The sequence below is a fragment of the Brachyhypopomus gauderio genome, chromosome 1 (assembly GCF_052324685.1).
Source record: "Brachyhypopomus gauderio isolate BG-103 chromosome 1, BGAUD_0.2, whole genome shotgun sequence".
NCBI classification, from domain to species: Eukaryota; Metazoa; Chordata; class Actinopteri; order Gymnotiformes; family Hypopomidae; genus Brachyhypopomus; species Brachyhypopomus gauderio.
In genome coordinates this window covers 17,553,745-17,576,590 of record NC_135211.1, presented here as the reverse complement: position 1 = coordinate 17,576,590, position 22,846 = coordinate 17,553,745, and the positions used below count along the sequence as shown (strand labels likewise).

General features: G+C 41.1%; 1 protein-coding gene across 1 annotated transcript; it reads left to right on the top strand.

Annotated features, from left to right (window-relative positions):
- On the top strand, positions 1–22,846 carry galr1b (galanin receptor 1b). Its single transcript, XM_077000023.1, has 3 exons — positions 1–1,345; positions 3,465–3,530; positions 21,603–22,846. Exons 1-3 carry the CDS (start codon positions 671–673, stop codon positions 21,918–21,920), a joined length of 1,059 nt encoding a protein of 352 aa, XP_076856138.1. The 5' UTR covers positions 1–670; the 3' UTR covers positions 21,921–22,846.

Sequence of the window (22,846 nt, the reverse complement as noted above, 5' to 3'; positions counted from 1 at the left end):
TTTCGCTGACAGCGAAATTATGGGGTTGTGCGATTGATGGCTCATAACTGATTTTATCCGGTTAATGGTCGGCTGCGCGAGTTTGTTTGTACCTTGTACTCAGTAAAATAATGTGAGACGTGAGCTTAAAGGTCCTTCGGCGTTTTATGGATGTAATGTGTCTAAAGCTGTCAAAGTTCAACATTAGCACGCCAAAATAATTGCTTTACAAGAGCTGGTCGTCGCCAAATCACGACAATGCGAAAGAGAAGAGAAAACCATGGAGATATATGTGAAAATACGTTTGGTTATTCCTATACTTAGGAAATGCATTACCTACATTACTTACGAGTAATGTATCTGAAGCGATTCTGAAGAAACAATGGGAAAACGAGTGTGTGCTTAACAGAAAGTCCACTGAGTCACTGAGGAGTCGTGCGTTAGAGAGACATAAGGGGACGTAAGGAAAGGTCTTCTGCAACACACACACACATCGATTCGCAATGTTAAACAGCAATGTATCACATTATGTACGTTTATACCAGAAATTAGTCTACACTTTACTCTGATTATTTCCATCGCAAAGGAATTCTATGTTTGGCAACGTGAAAGGGACATTTCAAATAACTATTTTTATTTACTTTATTCGAGACCTAATTGGATTGATGTCTTGTTATTTCAAGAGGAATACATGATGCCAGAAAACATGGGTTTCTCCAGAAATGAAACGATGTTTTGGTCCGAGGATCAACTGGACACGAACCATACAGCAAATGACCCTTTTGGTCCAGAGGTTGTGATCGTCCCCGTTGTATTTGGATGTATATTTTTCCTGGGTGTTGTTGGAAACACTTTGGTGATGGTCGTTATCGGGAGAATCAAGTCAAAACGCTCAAGAAGTACCACCAATATTTTCATCCTCAACCTCAGCATTGCAGACTTATGCTTTCTTTTCGTATGCGTCCCGTTTCAGGCGACAATATACTCTCTTCCTGAGTGGATTTTTGGCGCTTTCCTGTGTAAATTCGTGCACTATTTCCTCATGGTGAGCATGCTGGTGAGCATTTTCACGCTTGTGACCATGTCTGTGGACAGGTATATCGCCGTGGTTCTCTCCAAAAAGTCCCCGTGTATACGGAACCGCAGGAACGCTCTCACGGGAGTCTGCATCATTTGGGCGCTTTCGCTCATTTTTGCGCTGCCAGTTGCGCAGCACCAGGTTTTGACAAGTCACCCGCACGCCCCGAACAGTTCGTTTTGCTGGGAGATTTGGACGGAACTAGTTGCCAAACATACCTATAAAGTGACAATTCTGATCATTGGGTATCTCTTACCGCTGGTTTTGATTACATGCTGCTACGCTAAGGTAAGGTTTAGGTCCGTGGGGAAAGTTCACGCGCTCTCTGGTGTTGGTGTGATCTGCAGCTTTGCATAGTTTATAAAAGCGTCAGAACTGGCAGTGTTGCCATGTAGATTCCAGTGGATCATGTAGTTTACCGTCCAGCGTGTTTTCATTGCACGTCCAATAATTTTGAAATGGCAAATGGAGAAAGGACTAAGCGTAATTTTGGACGCAACAGCGATAAGTACTGTTATGATACAACACCACACACGAGCGTTTGGTGGAAGGACGGGTAGAAAGGTAAAAAAGGGTGGTCACGATGTATTTAAAAATGTATATAAATATGAAGCAGTGTCAGTGTACCACACAACGCGCTAACTTAAATATTCTCAGTTGTGTAGTAGCGGAAACGCACGGGAGAAAAATCCAGAGTATATTACTCATAGCACGGACGTAGTTTTGGGGGGGGACGGGGGGGACATGTCCCCCCCACTTTTTCAAAAGCCGGTTTTGGTCCCCCCCAGTTTTTACAGTTAAAACCAAATATTTAAGTAGCGACGAAGTCATGTCCCCCCCACTTTTTAACGGTTAAAAGAACAATATCCAAATAGCGACAAATCCAGCACTAGGATCATGCAGCTCCGAGCTCCCCCCCCCCCCCCCCGCTCAACAATTTTTGTTCACAGCGCTCAACAATTTTCATTCAACCCCCCCCCCCCCCCCCGCTCAACAGTTCGCCACCCCAGGTTGTGTCCCCCCCACTTATGAAATCAAAACTACGTCCATGACTCATAGTACTCATAGGATACTTAGTTTTAACTTGTAAAGTAAGGAAGCAGCAGCAAGGCCACACAAGCTTGTCTCCTGTGATTTAAACTGCCTCAGTTTTACAGATACAGTAGGCATCTTCAGCATGTGTTAAAGTATAGCCTACACTTGCGAGTTTACTTTTAATTGTTTTATTTTTTTTTTCCTTCACCTATTTGTGTGTATACTGATTCTGTGTCCAGCAAAGCAGCCAAGTTGATTTTTTACCAGTCAGGTACAGTGAGGTATAGTGATGTACAGTCAGGTACAATGAGGTATAGTGATGTACAGTCAGGTACAGTGAGGTACAGTGATGTAAAGTGAGGTACAGTGACACAGTGAGGTACAGTTACGTACAGTGACATACAGTGAGGCACAATGAGGTACATTCACAAACTGAGGTTCAGTGATGTACAGAGATATACAGTGACATACAGGGAGGTACAATGAGGTACAGTGATGTACATTGAGGTTCAGTGACATACAGTGAGGTACAGTGAAGTAGTGATGTACAGTGATGTACAGTGACGTACAGTGAGGTACAATGAGGTACAGTGATGAATAGTGAGAAACAGTGATGTATAGTGACATACAGTGAGGTACAATGAGATACAGTTAGGTACAGTGAGATACAGTGATGTACAGTGTGGTACAGTGACATAAGCCTGGAGTGAGCACATTGGCTTCCTCCAAGTACTAAAGTCATCCAACAACATATACATCTTCAATACACAAAACAAATAAAACTTTAGGAAATTAAAAGAGTTCCTACACAACTACCTACAACTGCTGTACCATCTCCACACAATGAGCCAGTTTTAGTGAGACACAAACACTGCACTAATGATATTAAAGATTTTAAAAATATTATTATGGGCCTCAGTGGCTTTGAACATCACTGAGTTTGAAGCGTTTTGTTGTGCTGAACAGAATAGCTTTCTTTTCATCATGGGCAATGATAGATGTATTACATAGATGTATTACATAGTCCTAGCTTTTGTAAAACTATTCACATGACCCTTTAAAGTCAAGCCCAATGGTTTTAAAAGATCCAAAAACAAAAGGTAATCATGTGAGTGAAAAGCGTTACTTACAAAAATTGTGAAATATATTATTTCTTATTGCAAAGATTTAGCTTCAAAGGGCACCTCTATTTTTTCCTATTTACAATCCATTTGGTATTGAGGATTAAATGCCATATTGAGGAACTATTGGCCAACTACTAATCTCCAGTTACTAATCTCCAACTACTAATCTCAGTTCCCCAGACATGTTCACTCCTTGCACTGTGAGATGTTGCACCTCAAATGTCACCTTGATGTCTGTCTGCTTGTAGGTTTTATACCATCTTCATAAAAAAATCAAGAATATTTCCAAGAAGTCTGAGCGTTCAAAGAGAAAGGTAAGAATCCCAGCTCTGATTTCTATGCAGTTGTGTTCTTGTATTGTGCATAGATATAAGGCACAGATCAACATAAAAGATAATATTGACATTCTTAAAGCAGAAAAGCACTGTGTCCTTGGCACCCCAGGACTGGTGGTCTGCCAGGGAAGAACATGCTCAGGGTAATCTTCCATTGGGGCAGATGTTTGGACCAGCTGTTGCTGTTTTGTTGGTTCTTGTTTATGTATCAATTCCTGATTGGCTCTGAAATGTGCCAATTAACTGATGCGTTTTTCTTTACGTTTATAAACGTGTAGATTATGAAAGCTGGAGTCGAGTTCACCTACCAGCAAAGCTGCAACCCCTAATGAGTATTTTAGCATTCTCAGCACATACGTATTAGGCACTGCCCAAGTGCATTGTATGCTTTGATTGCACATGAGTGTGTCAATATCAGCCAAAAGACATTCGCTCCTTCATGCCAGGTGTGTCAGATACAAGGAGTTGGTCATTTTTAATCAAGCTCTGTATCTGTATCCATTTAAGACAATTCCATCGGTGGCCTCAGCCCTTCACTGTGACTTACACGTCTTAATAGAGAACATTTAAGATTGGCTTCTGTTACCAATGGCAACAGGGTCACCTTGTTTGTAGCGAGCAAAGAGAAGGTGTTTTAAGAAGCCTTTTACCAGTTGGTGAGAGTTAGATAACCTTAACCTGTAGAGACGGTATTATTTCCATATCTCACTCAGAAGCGCCTGATTTGGAGTGAACTGTAATTATTATAATGAGGTTAAATTGTCTTCTAATGTGTTAGCGAAAGGCAGCTTTCAGAGCATAATGACAGTGCAGGGGGGCTGTATCTATAGCAACAAATGTCTGGTTTTGAGTCATGTCAGAGGATGCTGCATTCTCGTACAGGATGATGTGGACAGAATGTTTGTTTGCGTCTTTGTTTGCTGCCGCCCCCCCCCCCCCCCAAAATAAACATTTGTGTGTACAGAAACACAAATTGAAATTGTGATAGGTAAACTATTGTTAGGGGAAAACATTCACTCTGAAGCCCATTATACAGTCAGTCATGGCTGAATAGCATATCTGCATTAATCATTTCACAGGAACTGGAGGAACACCGGCTTAGTAATTAGAGCAGTTGAACAGTTATGAAGCAGAGCAACGGTCTATTAGACAAAGATGATGATCAATGCCCAACTGGACGTCCGTGGGAATATGAGAAACGAGCGTGTGGTGCTCATTACCCATGTATACTGCACACAACAGGACCGCTGACCTTTGACAACACTTCAATAATTACAGATGTGCCATGTGATATCACAGCAAGTGGCACAGAGACATTGTGCATTTCTCAAACTTTCTCTTCTGACCACAGTGTTTGTGTTTCTGCTGATGCAGACGTGTCCCCAGTAGAGTCCCAACAGAGCAGCAAAACAACATCAACAACCCTACCTAATGCCTGACCATTAAAACATACTGAAAATATGAGAAATACTCTTATATACTCACTGTCTGAAGCACGCTTCATTATCACACATTCATGCTTGTTGACAAATAACATGAAGCTCACATTCACCAGGTCATATTGCCGTGAGAAGAAGGAGCTCATTCAGGAGTTTAACTGAGAATTCACAGTGTGTATCAAATTGGCAGTTTACATGACAGTAGGAAATAGATAATAACCACAAGGGTTTTTGTTTTAGTTTGTTTTTAGTCTCACTGATTGTTTGATTCTTTTTTTCTGTTCAGTGATGAACATGTTAGCACATCAGCCAGCCAAGTATGGTAGATATGGTGGATTTGTTAAAAGAGAATATGAGAATAGAGAAAAGTGCTCACTGAATGAAAAATTAATTTTCCCAAAGAAGCATCTTTAGAAGAACTTTAATTGGTTGTGCAACACTCAGAGTCCTGAAATGAAATCGAAGCATCCCTACTGTTCAGATTCAAAGAAGAATAATCAGAGACAAACACATGTATTTATTTGACTTATTTAGTTTATTTTTACCTAATTAGTAAATTATTTTTTTTCTCAATTTTGTGAATAGAGATTTTTCCATGGGTGATTAATCATAGTTAACGAGGTTATGCATGTCATTTTATCAAAAGCAACTTACATTTATGACAATATCAGCAATTAAGGGTAAAGATCTTTGCTCATGCTCCCAGCAGAGGTGACCTGGTGGTGTTGGGGTTGAACTGGTCATTACCACTGAGCTACCAATGTCCCAGGTTCAGACTCTAGATCAGAAGAGAACACCACTTGATATAAATAATTTTCACAAAAAAAGAGACATTTTAACATAACACTATGCATTAAACTACATTAGCATGTACTTTGGTTCAGCAGTTCCCCAATAAATCATCATAGTAATAAATGTGACCATATTAGAGTGTACAAGTCTAGGAGGCAAACTCTTATTATGCTTCTGTGGTAGAATAACACAGCAATAAATTAGTTCATTTCAGCACATTGTGTACAGTAATTGGCTGTGAACGTGACACTGCTACAGCCAAAAATAACAACAGCATGTCATAACTGTGTCTGTGTCGTGACTGTATGTGTCAAAACTGTGTCTGTTTCATAACTGTGTCTATGTCAAAACTGTGTCTATATCAAAACTGTCTGTGTCAACTGTGTCTGTGTCAGAACTATGTCTGCGTCATAACTGTGTTAACGACAACACTGCAACATTAGCATGGTTCCCCAGGTCCTGAGTCATGCCTGGGGTGCTGGTTTGAATGTTGTGTCCTGCATGCCTGGATCAGCATCACACTGCCATTACGATAAAGAACCCTCCCACGTTGGAAATGACAGAATTGTCCCTGTGGGAGGTAATGGTGAATTTATTGTGAAATCAAACTTAATCAGTTTAATGAAAGAAATATACATCTGGGAGACAGGGGAAAAACAGCTAAATGAACCCTGTCAGGGAAAAACATGATCTCACTAACTGTGTTTTATCATCACCTACTCTCACTGTCACTTAAAATGCTGCAGAATGAAAGTGTTTTCTGCTAACTATACACCAGTCCAGAACTGATCTATGTTAGAATAACTGAGTCTGGTTTGAGTATGTCCAGGAAGACTGTTAGGATTTTCCCTGCATGTTGAGTAAAAAAACTTTAGCCATGACAGCACTGAATAGCGTTATTAACTCAGCATTCGAGCAATGTTGGAAAATCCATATCTACAAGATTTCTACTGAGAAAATAAACATGTCAGTCAGAAGCTTAGTCAAACTGGCTAATGTATACATTACATTTGAGATGGTGTAGCGCTCGGATATATTATAAGGGAAAAAAATGCCAACCACATTGTTTTATGTTGATTATACATTTATTTCATAATCAGTAATGCATTGTTTAAGAAAAAAAATAAGTTACGTGAGAATATTGAAATATCTCTTTAAGAATGACGAACAGGTTGATGGGAAGCGATGCTCGTGGGGGGGATGCGTAGAAAGAAAGCAAGCGATAAGTTGGTTGAAAACTGAATACGCTGTATTACCGAGCCGTGGGTTTAACAGAATAAAGTTGCACAAAACGAGAAGACATACGTGTTTCATTTGGGGGTGCAACAATAACACATCTAGCAGCATTATGAGGTAGGCAGTGGTATAATCCAAAGACTTATGTTAAAGCTGCATCAGGTTGGCCATTCTGTGTGTTACGTTCGGTCAGGAAAGGCTGAACACACATGCGAGGGTGAGGTGTCTTTACTTGATATATACAACCACAGGAGTTAAAACATGCACACAAATACAGACACCAGGATATTTACACTAACACACATACAGACACCAGGATATCTACAGTAAAACATGGAGTGCAGATGAGCATACATCAGCAGAAACCTGAAACTAAACACAGGACTAAACACAGGAATGCAACAGAGTGAACTATGATCCAAAAACTAGAAACATAAAAGAAGCTCACAACCTTTGAAACATTGAAAGCTCACAGCATGACACATACATAATGTGATACCAAAAACTGACTGACAAAGTAAGACAGCAAACACAAGGAATAAGTACCAAACCCAGAGAACAAGACAAACTAGAAACAGCTGATAACTATCAAAGAGGGTGGGGCTATAAACAAGAAGGCATGATTGACAGAACAAGAAAGAAGAGCCTGGCATGACACTGTATGTAGAGGGTTTCTTTATTTATCTGTGTGATGTGCATTCTGTAGCACCCACGGTCACACTGCAGAAATCAGACAGCAGGCCATACAAGAGTCATGAAGGAGAATCAGGGTGAAGTCTTCAAGACGAAGGAGTGTCCAACTTTGAGGAAAAAGCTGGTGGAATTGTAAGGTGTCCGGACCATGCTGTTGGGTTAATAAGCTGCAAGAACTCTTCGTACTGAGAGTGACTGACATATGCTTTAAAGCAGGTAAATGGTCCAGGAAACTCAGAGGACCACAGAAGTAGAGTGCCAGGTTGCCAGTAACTATCTGAAGCGATGCTACCGGCAGGCAAGACGTGACAGGAGCGCTAAACACCCTGAGTCGGATTATAAGTTCAACCTAATATATCGCTAGGCATGTTTGGACCACAGACTGTAACACAGAGTAGCATGTGTTGGTCAGACTGCAAGAAGCAAATCTGGCAACCCTAGCCATGATAGTCAAACTAGGAAAGAATATCAAGCAGCTGGCACACACATAGTGGGACGCAGTGACTGTCAGCTGTCTCTTATACATGTCATAAGCGTGGCTCAAATTCAGAACATTCGGAGGCAAGTAATATAATATATATATATATATATATATATATATATATATATATATATATATATATATATATATATATATTAGTGGTGGGCCGTTAAAAAATTAAAATTATCGCCGTCTATTCTTAGTTATTCTAGTTTAGCTCGGCTGTATTCCTAACCAAATTGCACAGTAGGGGCGAGGACGAGTTTTCAAACCTGTCAATTACAAATCGTTTGTGTGTTTACATGGATGCAGCCACGAAGTCGCCAGGTTTGCTTCATGGAAAATTCATTTTTAGGAAGAAGTGTTACCGGAGCGGAGCTCGGAGCGGTCGTTTTCTGCATGGTCCTAGCGCTAGATTCGTCGCTATGTAAATATTTCTTTTTAACCGTTAAAACTGCAGAGGACCAAAACCGGCTTTTGAAAAAAAATTACGTAATTACAAATTACGTCCGTGAGGGTAAATGTACCATGGACGTAATTTTGATTTCAAAAGTGGGGGGGACATGGATTTGTTGCTATTTAAATATTTGGTTTTAACCGTAAAAACTGGGGGGGACCAAAGCCGGCCTTTGAAAAAGTGGGGGGGACATGTCCCCCCCGTCCCCCCCCAAAATTACGTCCGTGAAATGTACTAAATGTTGGCTTACATTTCAAATATCATGTTTAGCTGAATAAGGCTTACAAAGTCATGTTTAACTGAATAAACCGAACATGAGTAGCCTACATTTTATTGAGCATGCTTCCTCAAGCAGTCATTGAAGCATTTTGGAAACAGGAGATGAGCCCCTGGTCTAACGCACCCCCTGTATTAAGAAACCCTATCTCAAAAACTGACTTTTAGTCATTACTTGGGTAGCACACATATGAGCCATTTTAATATAGATTAATCTAGATTAATCTAGATTAATTTCAAGATTTCAGTGAGATTAATCTAGATTAAAAAAATTAATCTATGCCTCATTACACTTGCTCCCTTTCTTAAGCCCACAGGTTTGTGCAGTCAGTGCCTTCTGGACATGCTGGACGTCTGCCGCCATACTACTGACATCTAGGCCGAGTTATAGTGACTGCGTGAGACAGGTTTAGAGCACGCTACGCTCCTTTGTCTCTTTATTCCCTATTTACTGAGCTGTGCTGTGTAAATTATTATGGAAATGGACATAACGGACATTAAAGAGAACATGGCACCATTCTCTGTATCTGCTGCTTCTGTCACCCCTATATATACTATATTAATACCACCTCCTTTTTGTAATATAAATTGCTTCCTCATCTAAGAACTTCAGAAGAACTTTGACACACAGCTGTTATACATAGTCTGCTTTCCCAATAAAACAGCTTGCTAATCCTAACTTTGACCCAGAACGTGGGAATCCGTTTGTGTATTTCCATTTTGAAGTCAACAGTAATCTCCTTTATTTATGACACCTGAAGCCAAATCGATGCTCTAATAACTCAACTTCATTGTTGTGGGTGGATTTGTTGTTCTCCTGTCTTGCCGCAGTAGCACGATCAGAAAGTTGAACTGTGTTTGCTGCAGTTTTAGCTTTTCATGTACGATATGCACATCTTCTGATGAAGGGCCACTAAATTCTGGTTTCTGGTCATAAAAAACTAACTGAGGTTTTTTATGACAGATTTGTAGTTATACAGAATATACTGAGAAGATCTGATGAATAAACTGAAGCTTTGTGGTATACATACGCTGTCGGTCACAGCAGTCATCAGGGAGAATGGTTAATCAAATCCTGTCTTCAAGACTCTGGGATGCATTTACTTTGTTTTTATGTATTCGTATTTTTGTTTTTCTCAATTTTGAGATTTCTTTTCAGCATCTGTTTACTGAGGCTTGGAGGCATGTTTAAGAGTGAGTGGTGACAGCCAGTAATTATTATAAAACACTCTCAGTCAAAGACTTTGAGAAACGATATTCAGAATTTCAGGGGTTTGTTAGTTATTACTTATATGGGCCAAGGAGAGTGGAATTTGTAATGCACAATGGCTATTCTAATTCTAACCAGCATAACTATATAAACAGCATAGAAAGTTTAGAGAGCTACCACTTTCTGTGCTGGTGCATGGTCTGAATACAACAGCCTGCTGATCGTGGTGTGAATGCTGGCCTTTCAGATGTTCCTCGGGGCACCTGATACTTTTTTGTCATCAGTTACACAACTGTTTCCTGAAGTAGTCCGCTTTTAGACCTTTGTACTGGTATTGCTATTAAGTCACGTGGTTCAATGGGGAAGTACTGTATCTGCACTTTGTGTGCTTCTGTTTTTGTGGGAATTCAGATTTGTCTAACAGTTCTTACAGTATTGCAATGCACAGAACTATCAACCTGAAGAGCTCCTACAACAGGTGTGGAGCACTGTGCGTTTTATCTCATCATGAATATGCAAGACGTGCAGATGCTAGAGTGCTCCTGTGACACTGCCTGCGCGTCAATCAAACGAGGCAACGCAGAACGTTGTCAAAAGTTGATACAAAAGTTGTCGTTTATTTTCTGTGAAGCGCAGACAGCGCACAATGAACACTTACACATAGAGACGTGTAGGACTCTAACAAAGACGAGCACGGGACACTGTGCATTAAATAGACAAACCACACAATCCCCCAGTGATCACGAGATGAGCCACAGGTGAGACCGATGAACATGCTCGCTTACAACCCACATCCACGGAAATACATATACGGACATAACCAGACGTAGTTGACATAGACACATGCCCAAAAGGAGGGCTCCAGCTTGCTTATTGTAGCTTAGGGCATCTTCCTTGATGAAAGAGTTGATCTGGAAGATTTATAACTGCAAAATATATGCACATGAGAAATGCAGTCTTCATTGTTGCTTTTAAATTGTTCACAACAGGTGTAGTGATTGACAGCATCCATGCTAGCAGCTAAGGATGAATCAAATGTGTGACATTGACAATGACAGGTCTGAGATTTAATAAGAAAAACATTTTTTCCATTAAGAACAAAGGCCTCCACATTTATCCTTGGTTGTTGATTCTGCAGTGCTGTCTTAATGAGACTGAAGTCTCAGAGCTCTTTGTCTCAAATCTCAAGATGGCAGTCCTGATGGCCACAAGGCCAGCAATCCAGTGAAGTCCTTCAGTCTTACTGTCAAACAGATGGAGCTGATAGCTCAGATGAGATGTAGCTAGTGAGGTGCTTCTGTTTCCTAGTGGGGTGGTACAGTATAGTGCTACTGTTGAACTGTTGCTTCTCATACAAACATGCAACTTTTTGGCATTTTTGTGAGAATGTAATGTGCTTAAGACCAAGTACGTTAATTTAATTTGGTTCAACTCATTTTTTATTTACTGTAATTAAATCCTCAACCAGAAGCTCAGAGCAACAGATTATGGAAGCTATCGACAACTTACTGTCTCACAGCTTCTGCAGTGCTGATGAAAGCATGAAGTTCTTCACACTCTGCTCTTCACAGATATATACAACTAGTCAGACACTTAATAAAAGAAGTAAAACAAAGAAGAGGATATAAGCATTATTTCACATTTTAATAACAAAAAGGATAGTGAAAATATCCTTGTTATTCACTGTGTAGTTGGATGAATACCAAGAAGTACCAGAGTACCAAGAAGTACCAGAGTACCTAGACGTACCAGAGTATCTAGATGTACCAAATACCAAGAATTACAAGAGTACCAAGATGTACCAGAGTACCAAGACATACAAGAGTACCTAGATGTACGAGAGTATCAAGACATACCAGAGTACCAAAAAGTACCAGAGTACCAAGAAGTACCAGAGTACCTAGATGTATCAGAGTACCAAGAAGTACCAGCGTACCAAGATGTCCCAGAGTACCGAGACATACCAGAGCGCCATGATGTACCAGACTACCTAGATGTACCAGAGACCCTAGAAGTACCAGAGTACCAAGACATACCAGAGTACCTAGATGTACCAGAGTACCAAGAAGTGCCAGAGTACCTAGACATACAAGAGTACCTAGATGCAGGGTTGCCAACTTTTGACGTTCGCTTAGAGTGAGATTTTAACCTGGAGGAGGTGGCGAGTGTAAATTGTTGAGCGGGGGGCGAACGTAAGTTGTTGAGGGTGGCAAGCGTAAAATGGACACAAATTAAGTGTTATATCGCGATCTATCGATCGCCGGTGGTTGGCGCCAGAGCGAACTAGTAACTCATTGAATCATAGATGTGGATCAGAGGTAAATAAACTAGATTTTTTTTTTCGGCGTGAGATATCGGAAGTGTGGCGTGAGAGCGTGTGAAAACGTTCAAATGCGTGAGAGTTGGCAACCCTGTAGATGTACCAGAGTACCAAGAAGTACCAGAGTACCTAGACGTACCAGAGTATCTAGATGTACCAAATACCAAGAATTACCAGAGTACCAAGATGTACGAGAGTACCAAGACATACCAGAGTACCAAGAAGTACCCGAGTACCTAGATGTACCAGAGTACCAAGAAGTACCAGCGTACCAAGATGTACCAGAGTACTGAGACATACCAGAGTGCCAAGATGTACCGGAGACCCTAGAAGTACCAGAGTACCAAGATGTACCAGAGTACCTAGATGTACCAGAGTACCAAGAAGTACCAGAGTACCAAGAGGTACCAGGGAGTTCTTGTATCCTGGAAACAAATTGTGACTGATCAGCTGATCTCTTGTTATGGGAAATTATTTTGTGTTGAAAATGGTGGAGCAATATAATATGTGGAGAGACACCTCAGAAACGCTTTTTCTCCTTGTGCCAGAAACGTGTAGTGTTTGATTCGGCCCTGTGCTCTTTCATGTAAACATGTAGTGTTTGTTTCGGCCCCATGCTCTTTTATCTAAACATGCAGTGTTTGTTTCGGCCTTATGCTCTTTTATCTAAATGTGCAGTGTTTGTTTTGGCCCCATGCTCTTTCATGTAAACGTGCAGTGTTTGTTTCGGCCCCGTGCTCTTTGCAGTTAGACCACTCCACAGGCTATATGGCAGAGTGGCTCTGACTGCCACACATGCATTGTCTGTGTCTTATTTGCCTGTGGTCTGTTCTAAGTGGAGATGCCAGGTGTCAAATGATTTCATGGTTGAACAACACTCATGATGGCATTTTCTCCCCAGAGCAGCTACACAAACATCTGTAGCACAGCACAGTGGCAGTCAAGTGACGGTGCCGCTTTCACGGTTTTAATTGGCACAAAATTATTTTACATGTTGGTTAACATATACCAGCAGGCCAAAATATATACCAATGCCCCCACTCATCAGACCATTTTAGATATTCCAGGCATAAAAGATCAACTCAAGCGCAGTGTTAATAACAGGGCCACATTTGAGGCATGTTTTAATATCACGCGTTAATGCACAGGAGATTTTTAAATGACGCTCTCAGCATGGGAGATTGGTTTAGGGAAATGACAGGTATGCATACGAATCCACCGTGTCTGCGCAGCCCAGTTTCCACACAGTTCACTGTCTACTGCTGTCTTTGATATTTGCACACCCGGCTGTGTCCGTCCATCCAATCCTCTGTACTTTCAACTTGCGAATTGATAGTGCCTGAAAAGAAGAATAAGTTTGCATGCTGATTATGATGCCAGAATTGCTGTATTAGCCAGAAAGTATCTATCATACAGAAGATTCTAGAACTCAAACTCCAAAAGGAAGGAGACAGAAAGAAATGCTCTCGTTAAAGTATGCAAGGCTACACAACTATGATTTGAATAGTGTCTGTGATAACAGATAACAAATGCATGGACTCAGATTTCTGTGTTTAAATGGGGTTCAAAGCATTGTCCTCTGTGTTTGCACATTAAGTGGCAGATTTGTTTAAGCTGTTAGCAGCCTGCAGTGAGATGGCTAGTGCAGCTCCCTTTACGGACATCATATCTCTGAGGCTCATGGGGCATTCCCCTCACAGCTGTCCGTTGTGATGTTGTGTTTGCTCTAGTTAACCAACTTGCCTGTGCCAAATTTTTCAGCAAATGAGACTTTGCAAATGTGCATATCTAAATTTGCTTAGTAATGTTAGCCATTCAGTTAAGGTCTGCGAGAGAGAGAGAGAGAGAGAGAGAGAGAGAGAGAGAGAGAGAGAGAGAGAGAGAGAGAGAGAGAGAGAGAGAGAGACTGCTAGGAGAGAGACTGATAGGTGACAGTATCCTATGGGAAACTATACTACTGACAAGTAGATAAAGTTTTAGTGAAGCACCCGTACATTAACATGACTAAAGAACAAGAAAGACTTCAAAAATTATCTTTATGAATGACCAGAGGATGACAGTGTTATGAATGACCAGTGAATGACAGTGTTATGAATGACCAGTGAATGACATAATATGAAAGCATATTATGCATCAGAAAAAGACACACAGAATGTTGCATATCTAGAAGTACAGGTCATATGCCGAACTAAAGCTCTCACAGACCCTTTGTGAAGATGTGCACTTTTACCTTGAAGTGGACATGTTGAGTGCACTTCAGACCTGCAGAATTGTACGCACTCCCGACACTTCGCTTTCCTGTGCCACAGATTTAGTTCGCTTGGGCTGAAGACTTCCTGTGCATAATGTTTGGATGCAGGGTTGGCTCACAGCGTGATATGAAAGGCCAAACCTGTGCAATGAAAACCACGGTGTTTCCCTTTTTGCATCTGTGCCACAGTGCCAACTGAATTGTGGAACTGGACCTCAGTGAAAAGACTGACACACCTGAATGGCTCTTTCCCAAAGCATTTAGCCAAAAGAAAACTGTAGGAAAAGGCATGTGAAAGAGTCACAAAACGTAGCAGTAAATAGTGCTCTGTTTGATAAAGACATTCTGTCCAAATTGCAGGGCTCAGTGATTTTCTCTTCACTTTATCTCAAAAAGATGTATCACCATGGTGGAAGAAAGAACAGACAGCCTTCACATGCTTCTTTAAAGGCCTGCAAAGGTACCACATGATTCTGTGGGTCTCCAGAAAATGACTGGAGCGAACCTCAAAGTTTCAGGGCCAGTGACGTAATATGTTGAATGTTGCAGCAGGATCATGAAACTACCCTTAGCACAGAGTAATATCTGTTCAGTTAAGCTGAATTGAGCTTTTATGGCAGCACATTTTCTGTGGCTGGATTGTTGCCTGATGGCACGTGTCATTTGGAATGTTCCCGCTCCAAAACTACAGGACTGTTGCACACCTTCCTTTGCATATGTACACTGTGCAACAGTTTATTTTTTGTGCTATTGCAGTCATTCTTTTTGCTACTGCTACTCAATTCTACTGACGGCAGTAATTGGGAAAACTGTGTTCATCTGGGCAGTGCAACTTAAACAAATCTAAACCAATCAGCATTAATGTAATGTGGCCTCTCGTTACACACAGTTTTTTCTATGGATGCTTCTGCCTGTGGACCAGGGGCAGTGGCTCATGACGCAAACAGCAGGTCAGAACAGAGGGTTGCTGCTGGCTGTCACAGCTTTACAGAAGCTATTTGTTTTTCCTATTCTGCCTACAGCCCACGAAGACACATTACTAACATGCAATATGGTATAATAAATCAGTATAATTGACATTAATACACTTCTCCAGGTTCCAGTGCATAATGACATACGAACATGCTGGTCCAAGGAAAATCCATCCAAGATTGGGGGTGGCGAATCGCCAGTGGAGGGCGATATATATATATATATATATATATATGGCATATATATATGGATCACTAGATTTTTTTTTTTTCGCCGTGTGAAATCGGAAGTGTGGCGTGTGAAGACGGTAAAACACTGAACACTGGCTAACCTGTATACCCTAACCCTAAACCTAACCCTAAATTGTATACGCTAACCCTAAACCTAACCTTAACCTGTAAACCTAACCCTAACCAGAACCCAGAATACGTAATACAGCATCTCAATGAATCTGCTAGGAAACAGGAACAAGATTAAACCAAACAAGACAAGGTGAACAGACCCACCTGCTGACAGACCCACCTGCAGAGGTGAGCTACTGACAGGGCCGGAGTGGGCCGCTTTTTCAGCCCAGGAGTTTCATACCCAAATCCGGCCCAAAATTATTTTTCCCTCCCAAACGGCCCAAACTAGAAATTGCCATGAGCCGGCCCATCGGGAATCCTCCCGAATCTCCCGATTAGCCACTCCGGCTCTGGCTACTGAACTGGGTGAAAACAGCAGAGTGAAGAACACGTGGATATGGATGTATCCACCAGGGCCTCCTAATCTTCTATGGTTTGGCTGGCTTTCCATTGGTTGACTGTTACATTAATACTTTGTGACTCAAATGTACAGCTGTGAGTGCCCGAGGAATGGTTTCACACTCTTTTTCAAATCGAAGTGACTCTGTGTAGCTCAGAGAATGAGTTTAATCGACACAGGGCTCGACTTGTCTGATCTGCTGCAGCTCTGACGTCAGTATACGATCGCACTCATGGTTCTTTCTCCATGGTGTCTTGTTGCAGAACGCCACAGCCTACTTGGCCCATAGAAAATATATGGAAATCCATATGAATGTCGTGTTTGAGTGTTTTAGGTGTGTTAGGCTAAAGTAGACACGGACGTAATTTGGGGGGGGGCTTTTTCAAAAGCCGGGTTTGGTCCCCCCCAATTTTTATGGTTAAAACCAAATATTTAAATAGCGACGAATCCATGTCCCCCCCACTTTTTATTACAAAATTACGTCCATGAAAGTAGATATTGTATTACATTTTAAGAGTTGTTCTGCTATTCTGTATTCATCATTCTGTAACCTTCTTCCTGCCCCTTTATTTAAACAAGCATAAGAAGGATTTGCTAAGTAAAGCTACATTCATGTTTGGAGGAACTGTACTGAGCTTTACGGAAGTCCTTTATGTTCTTTCGTGGACATCTCCTACACAGTTCCTTCATGGAAGTTCTTTATGTTCCTTTATGGAAGTCCTTTATGTTCTTTGATGGATGTCTCCCAGACAGTTCCTTTCGTGAGCTAGTTTCCTCAGATTTACTTCCCTAAATATGTATGAACTGTAGCGTCTTCAAGAACTTGAACAAGATCTGTGCAGTAGCAGCCAAACTGCAGTGTCTATACTGGTTCTGGTTCTGCACAGACCAGAGCTGAGCTCACACCTTAATAACACACCTTCATGCTCATCATGTGCTTTTTGATTGGCAACATTCACATGGAAAATCAACACAGCGGTGTGTCTGAATGCAAATGGCTTTGACCTGTCTCTACATCACCAAGCAGCTTGCATGCTCTTTACTTCTCTCTCTGTGTGCCTTCCTATATGAGACAGAGAGAGTCTCTCTCTAATTGGGCTCTCTTAATACCGAGAGTATGTGCTAAAGTATTTAATATATTGTCTAACCCAAATAATAAACCCTAATGTTCATTCTTTCTTATAGCTAGAATATAAAGTGTTACATAAACATAAAGCACATGGGACTGCACAAACAAAGAGTTTGACGAGCAAAACAGGAATATCAATCAATCAATCAAATTTTATTTATATAGCGCTTTTTACAACAGTTGTTGTCACAAAGCAGCTTTACAAGTGCCGAGTCCTAGCCCCCAGTGAGCAAGCCAAGGGCGACAGTGGCAAGGAAAAACTCCCTAGTTTTTTGCATGAGGAAGAAACCTTGAGAGGAACCAAGACTCAGGGGGGGAACCCATCCTCCTCTGGCCGACACCGGTCACCATGACAACAACAACAACAATTTAGACAGAAAGAAGAGAAAGAAAATGAAAAATATGTAATAATATCCATCATGATGTATGCATCCGGTTAGGCAGGAGGTGGCTGGCTCAGGATGGATCGCTGGTCTCCTCATCTCATTATTCCTCAAACAGGCGGGCAGCCATGTGGAGAAATGAAACAGGGAAAATTAGCTCTGTATGAGGACATATACAGGACAGGTAAAATTATAAACATTTCCGGAGTGTGGCAGCAACTCCGGCATTTAGTTAAATTATTACAGCCTAGCTAAAAAGGTAGAACCAGAAGGTAACATAGGCTTGGGGGTATTCTGAGACAATGGCATCCGTCCACTGCACTGTCAACAAACTTGAGTGACCACGAGCAGTGACAGGACGACAGCACCAGCGCCCCAGTCTACCATAAAACCCTTTGTCTATGAACCCCTGGATCTGTACTTTTATCTAAGGGGGATATTAATTATCAAACGCTAAACTAAATAAGTGGGTTTTCAACCTAGACTTAAAGATTGTGACTGTGTCGGAGTCCCGGACGCATTTAGGAAGATTATTCCAAAGCTGGGGGGCCTTACAAGAAAAGGCTCTTCCCCCTGCTGTTACCTTATTAATTTTTGGAACTAATGAAAGACCAGCACCCTGTGATCTTAGTGGGCGTGGGGGTTCGTAATAGGAAATAAGTTCCTGAAGGTACTCAGGAGCAAGCCCGTGCAATGCTTTATAAGTTAATAAAAGAATTTTAAAGTCAATACGGAATTTAACTGGGAGCCAATGCAGGGCTGATAGGACTGGACTGATATGCTGAAATTTTCTAGTTCTGGTCAGAACCCTGGCTGCGGCATTTTGAACTATTTGAAGTTTATTTAGATTCCTATTTGAACATCCTGACAGTAGTGCATTGCAGTAGTCTAATCTAGAGCTAACAAAGGCGTGCACCAATTTTTCCGCATCATCCTGTGATAATGCATTTCTTAATTTAGCAATGTTACGGAGATGTAGAAAAGCTATCCTAGTAGTATTATCTATGTATTTATCAAATGATAGGTCAGAGTCGAGTATGACGCCTAGGTTTTTGGCTACTGTGCCAGGTGTAATGGGGTAGCCTGCGAGATTAAGCATTAGATCTGGAATTTTCTGTTTTGAGGCCTTAGGGCCCAGAAGAAGAACTTCTGTTTTGTCCTCATTAAGTTGGAGGAAGTTTAGAGACATCCAGCATTTAATATCTTTTACACAGGCCTCAATTTTTCTTAAACTGAGTTTGTCATCGGGTTTGGCTGATATGTAAAGTTGAGTGTCATCTGCATAGCAGTGAAAATTGACACCATGTTTGTTTATAACTGTGCCCAATGGTAGCATATATAATGTAAATAATAGTGGTCCTAGAATGGAGCCTTGCGGGATCCCATATTTAACTTTTGTACGTTTGGATGGAATATTATTGAGCTCTACAAACTGATAGCGATTTGTTAAGTAAGAATGAAACCATGAAAGGGCTGTGCCAGAGACTCCAACCCAGCGTTCTAACCTTTCTAGCAAGATCCTATGATCAATTGTGTCGAAAGCTGCACTAAGATCAAGAAGCACTAACAGCGATACATAACCTTGATCTGAAGCAAGGAGGAGGTCATTTGTTACTTTAACTAATGCTGTTTCAGTACTGTGATGGGGCCTAAAACCAGATTGGAACTTTTCAAATATGTGATGCCTATGCAGATATAGGCATAATTGCTGGGCAACAGCTTTTTCTATGATCTTAGATATAAATGATGTGTTTGAAATGGGTCTATAATTAGATAGTACAGTAGGATCAAGATTTGGTTTCTTAATCAGAGGTTTAATAACTGCTAATTTACATGATTTGGGCATGTGACCTATTGTAATGGATGAGTTAACTATAGTTAGAAGAGGTTCAGTTACCGCTGGTAATACCTCTTTTAATAACTTTGATGGAACAGAGTCTAGTGTGCAGGTAGCACAATTTAAGGAAGAAATTATTTTCTCTGAATACAGAGACATTTACTTTAATGCAGCTGCTTGTTCACAGGTCACAGTAGGGCAGCTGATGTCCCCCCTACAGGTGGCACACTGGTATGTCTGCCTTTTGTTCAGTGTGGCCTGCAGAAGAGCCACCTGTCTTTGTAAAAGCTGGCATAAACAGAAAATAACAGCAACAATTACAGATCATTCAGACACAGCTGATCTTTCACTCCCCCTCCTATACAATTTATTATGGAGCATATGGAAAAAAAAGCCCTCTGTGTTCTCAGAATGTCTTTGATTATGATGTTCCTAAAGCATTTGGCGAAGAACAGCAAATGAAGGATCTGACACTCTGATTGAGACGTTCTTTGTTATATAAGTCATCGTGTCCCTCCAAAAGACTGACTTCCCAAACGCAGTAGGCATCTTCCACTTCTACTCATCATTTCAAATTTTTGCATCTTTGAGGCAAACACTACAACCATGACTTCTAATTGATGCCAGACGTTGTGTTTATGTCGGCAGAATGACTTAGAATATGGTCACTTGCTTAAGTGCAGAGTGACTTTCTCTCAAATCAAAGAAACATTAAAAAGTGACATGACTACTGGAAATGGTAGAAAAAAAAAAAACAGTGCTAAAATTGCCCTTACAAAACATCCAGAATAGCTCAACACATCATTGCTATTCAGATCTGAGATTCAGAAATGCCTAGAGATACAAGAACATCTTGTGGTGTTCACATGTGAATACAGGCTGGGGAAAGTGTTATTCATTACTGGCATTGAGAAGATGTTAACACTGTTATTCGTGCACAGGCAGAGAGGAACGGATTGCTTCATTAACCTATTCACATATAGAGCTGAAAGTATTTTTAAATTGCTTCATTGTGATCATCAGATGTTTCAGTGCCGATTCATTTTGAAGAGGCGGGGTGGTGCCTGACTGCATGACTGTGCACTGTACTAAAGCCGCCTGTCAGTAGGGCTGCCTTGGTGTTGTCACCTCATGGGGTACAAACCTGTCGGGTTCAGGTATGAGTGGTTTGACATGTTTTAATAATGCATCCTTTCTCTCTTTTGTTTTGTTTTCATGGTCATCCCTTTTAAAGTCTTTTTTAATTTGCTTTTTGCTACATTGGACAAATGAACATAAATTCAGGTTTTCCTAAAACCCCTTTTATGTAACTGTTCCTCCTTTTGTTGTGGTAAAGCAAAACTACTACGATATCCAGCTCTCACTTCTAACAGGTAAAACTCAAAAAGGTCAGACATGAGTCAGTAAGCCATAACATTAATTGGCTTAATCCAAAGCTGTTGCCTTAGTTCTTAAAATGTGTAAATACTGTTGTTTTATTCATCAAGCAGAGGACTGGTTTAGCCTAATACAGGATCAGGAAGAAATCTCATCCATAATGTGTGATTTCATTTTCAATACAGAGAAACAGGTCATTACAGGTCATGTCTACACAAATCTTGTTCACAGTCTGGTTGTGATCTGGTTTGTTCATTCTTTTTCATATTCTAGGCTTTATCATGGAGCTGTTCCTCTCCATATCCACGGATCAGACCGAGCTTCAGCTGTGCTTAGATCGTGTGTATGCACTGTGTCTATTTTTTGTTATGGAGACATTCTATGTATATTCACCCAGCTCTCTCTCTTTCTGTCTCTGTCTCCCATTCTGTCTGTCTCTCTCCCTGTCACACAGACAGCTCAGACAGTTCTTCTAGTCGTAGCAGCATTTCTCATCTGCTGGATGCCCCACCACATCATCGCCATGTGGGTGGAGTTTGGCGTGTTCCCCCTGAATGACGCATCCTTCGCCTTTCGCATCGTGTCGCACTGCATGGCCTATGGAAACTCCTGCGTCAACCCCATTCTCTACGCCTTCCTCTCTGAGAACTTCCGGAAGGCCTGCCGACAGGTCTTCACCTGCCACCTCTTCTACCCTCCTCCACCTGTGAAGAAAATAGCACGTATCAGGATGGAGAACTTCTCCACCACGCACTCCACTACCAACGTGTGAGGGGCCAGAGCCAGAGCAGCATCTCTGGACAGTTGAAACCGAGCAGCCGTTTATACTGAATACAGCTCTAAATTCACACCCAGCCAAGATGACTAGCTCCATTACTGTTCTGTCCATTACTCTGTTCATAACAGAGACTACATGAGATAGCTATACCATACACACATGCATGAATGTTCAGCCACTGGCTATAGGAAGTTAGATATTCCAGTAACACTAGGAAACATTTGTGTTTGCAAGACGTCTCAAATTGCTTCATTTCCATTTTCAGTCTGTAGAGGGCGAAGCTTCAGGTTTGCAGTGGCTGCACATGGCCGAGTAGAGCCAGCAATGGCCCTGAGACAGAGCCACAATACAGGCGCAGACACTGCGAGAGCTGCACAGAACACTGCATTATCCGAATCACGTGGAGACCACTGCACTTAAAAGCATTTAGAGGAAAGGACACTTAGAAGTGTTCAGAAGTGCTGGTGATCTCAGTGTTTCGTGACAGAAAAGCCAGCTACTCCAAAGCTGACTAAACCCTACAAACTTTCAAGGGGTTTTGTAAATCTCAAGAAAAATGTACAATATCGTAATATTTGATGTGTTAATAGGTGTAATAATTTGTACATGTCTGAGAAAATTACAAGTTCATGAGTCTGTGAATTTGTAAGAAGTTGCTTAGTTGATTGTGCAGTGTTTCAACATGAGCGACAATAGTCAGTGTGGTGTGTTTGCAAGTTGATGTGTTGCCATTGTTAAATGTGTGTTATCTATAGATCTTTAGTCTTTTAGGCATCATCACAATAAATGCATAAATGGTTATGGACATAGTTCCTTCAACAATGCACTTTTACCATATCAGACTACAAGACTACCAAAACAGCTAAGTTTATGCTTCTGGATGGCTACACTGTATATATTCCTGAAATAAACACTTATGA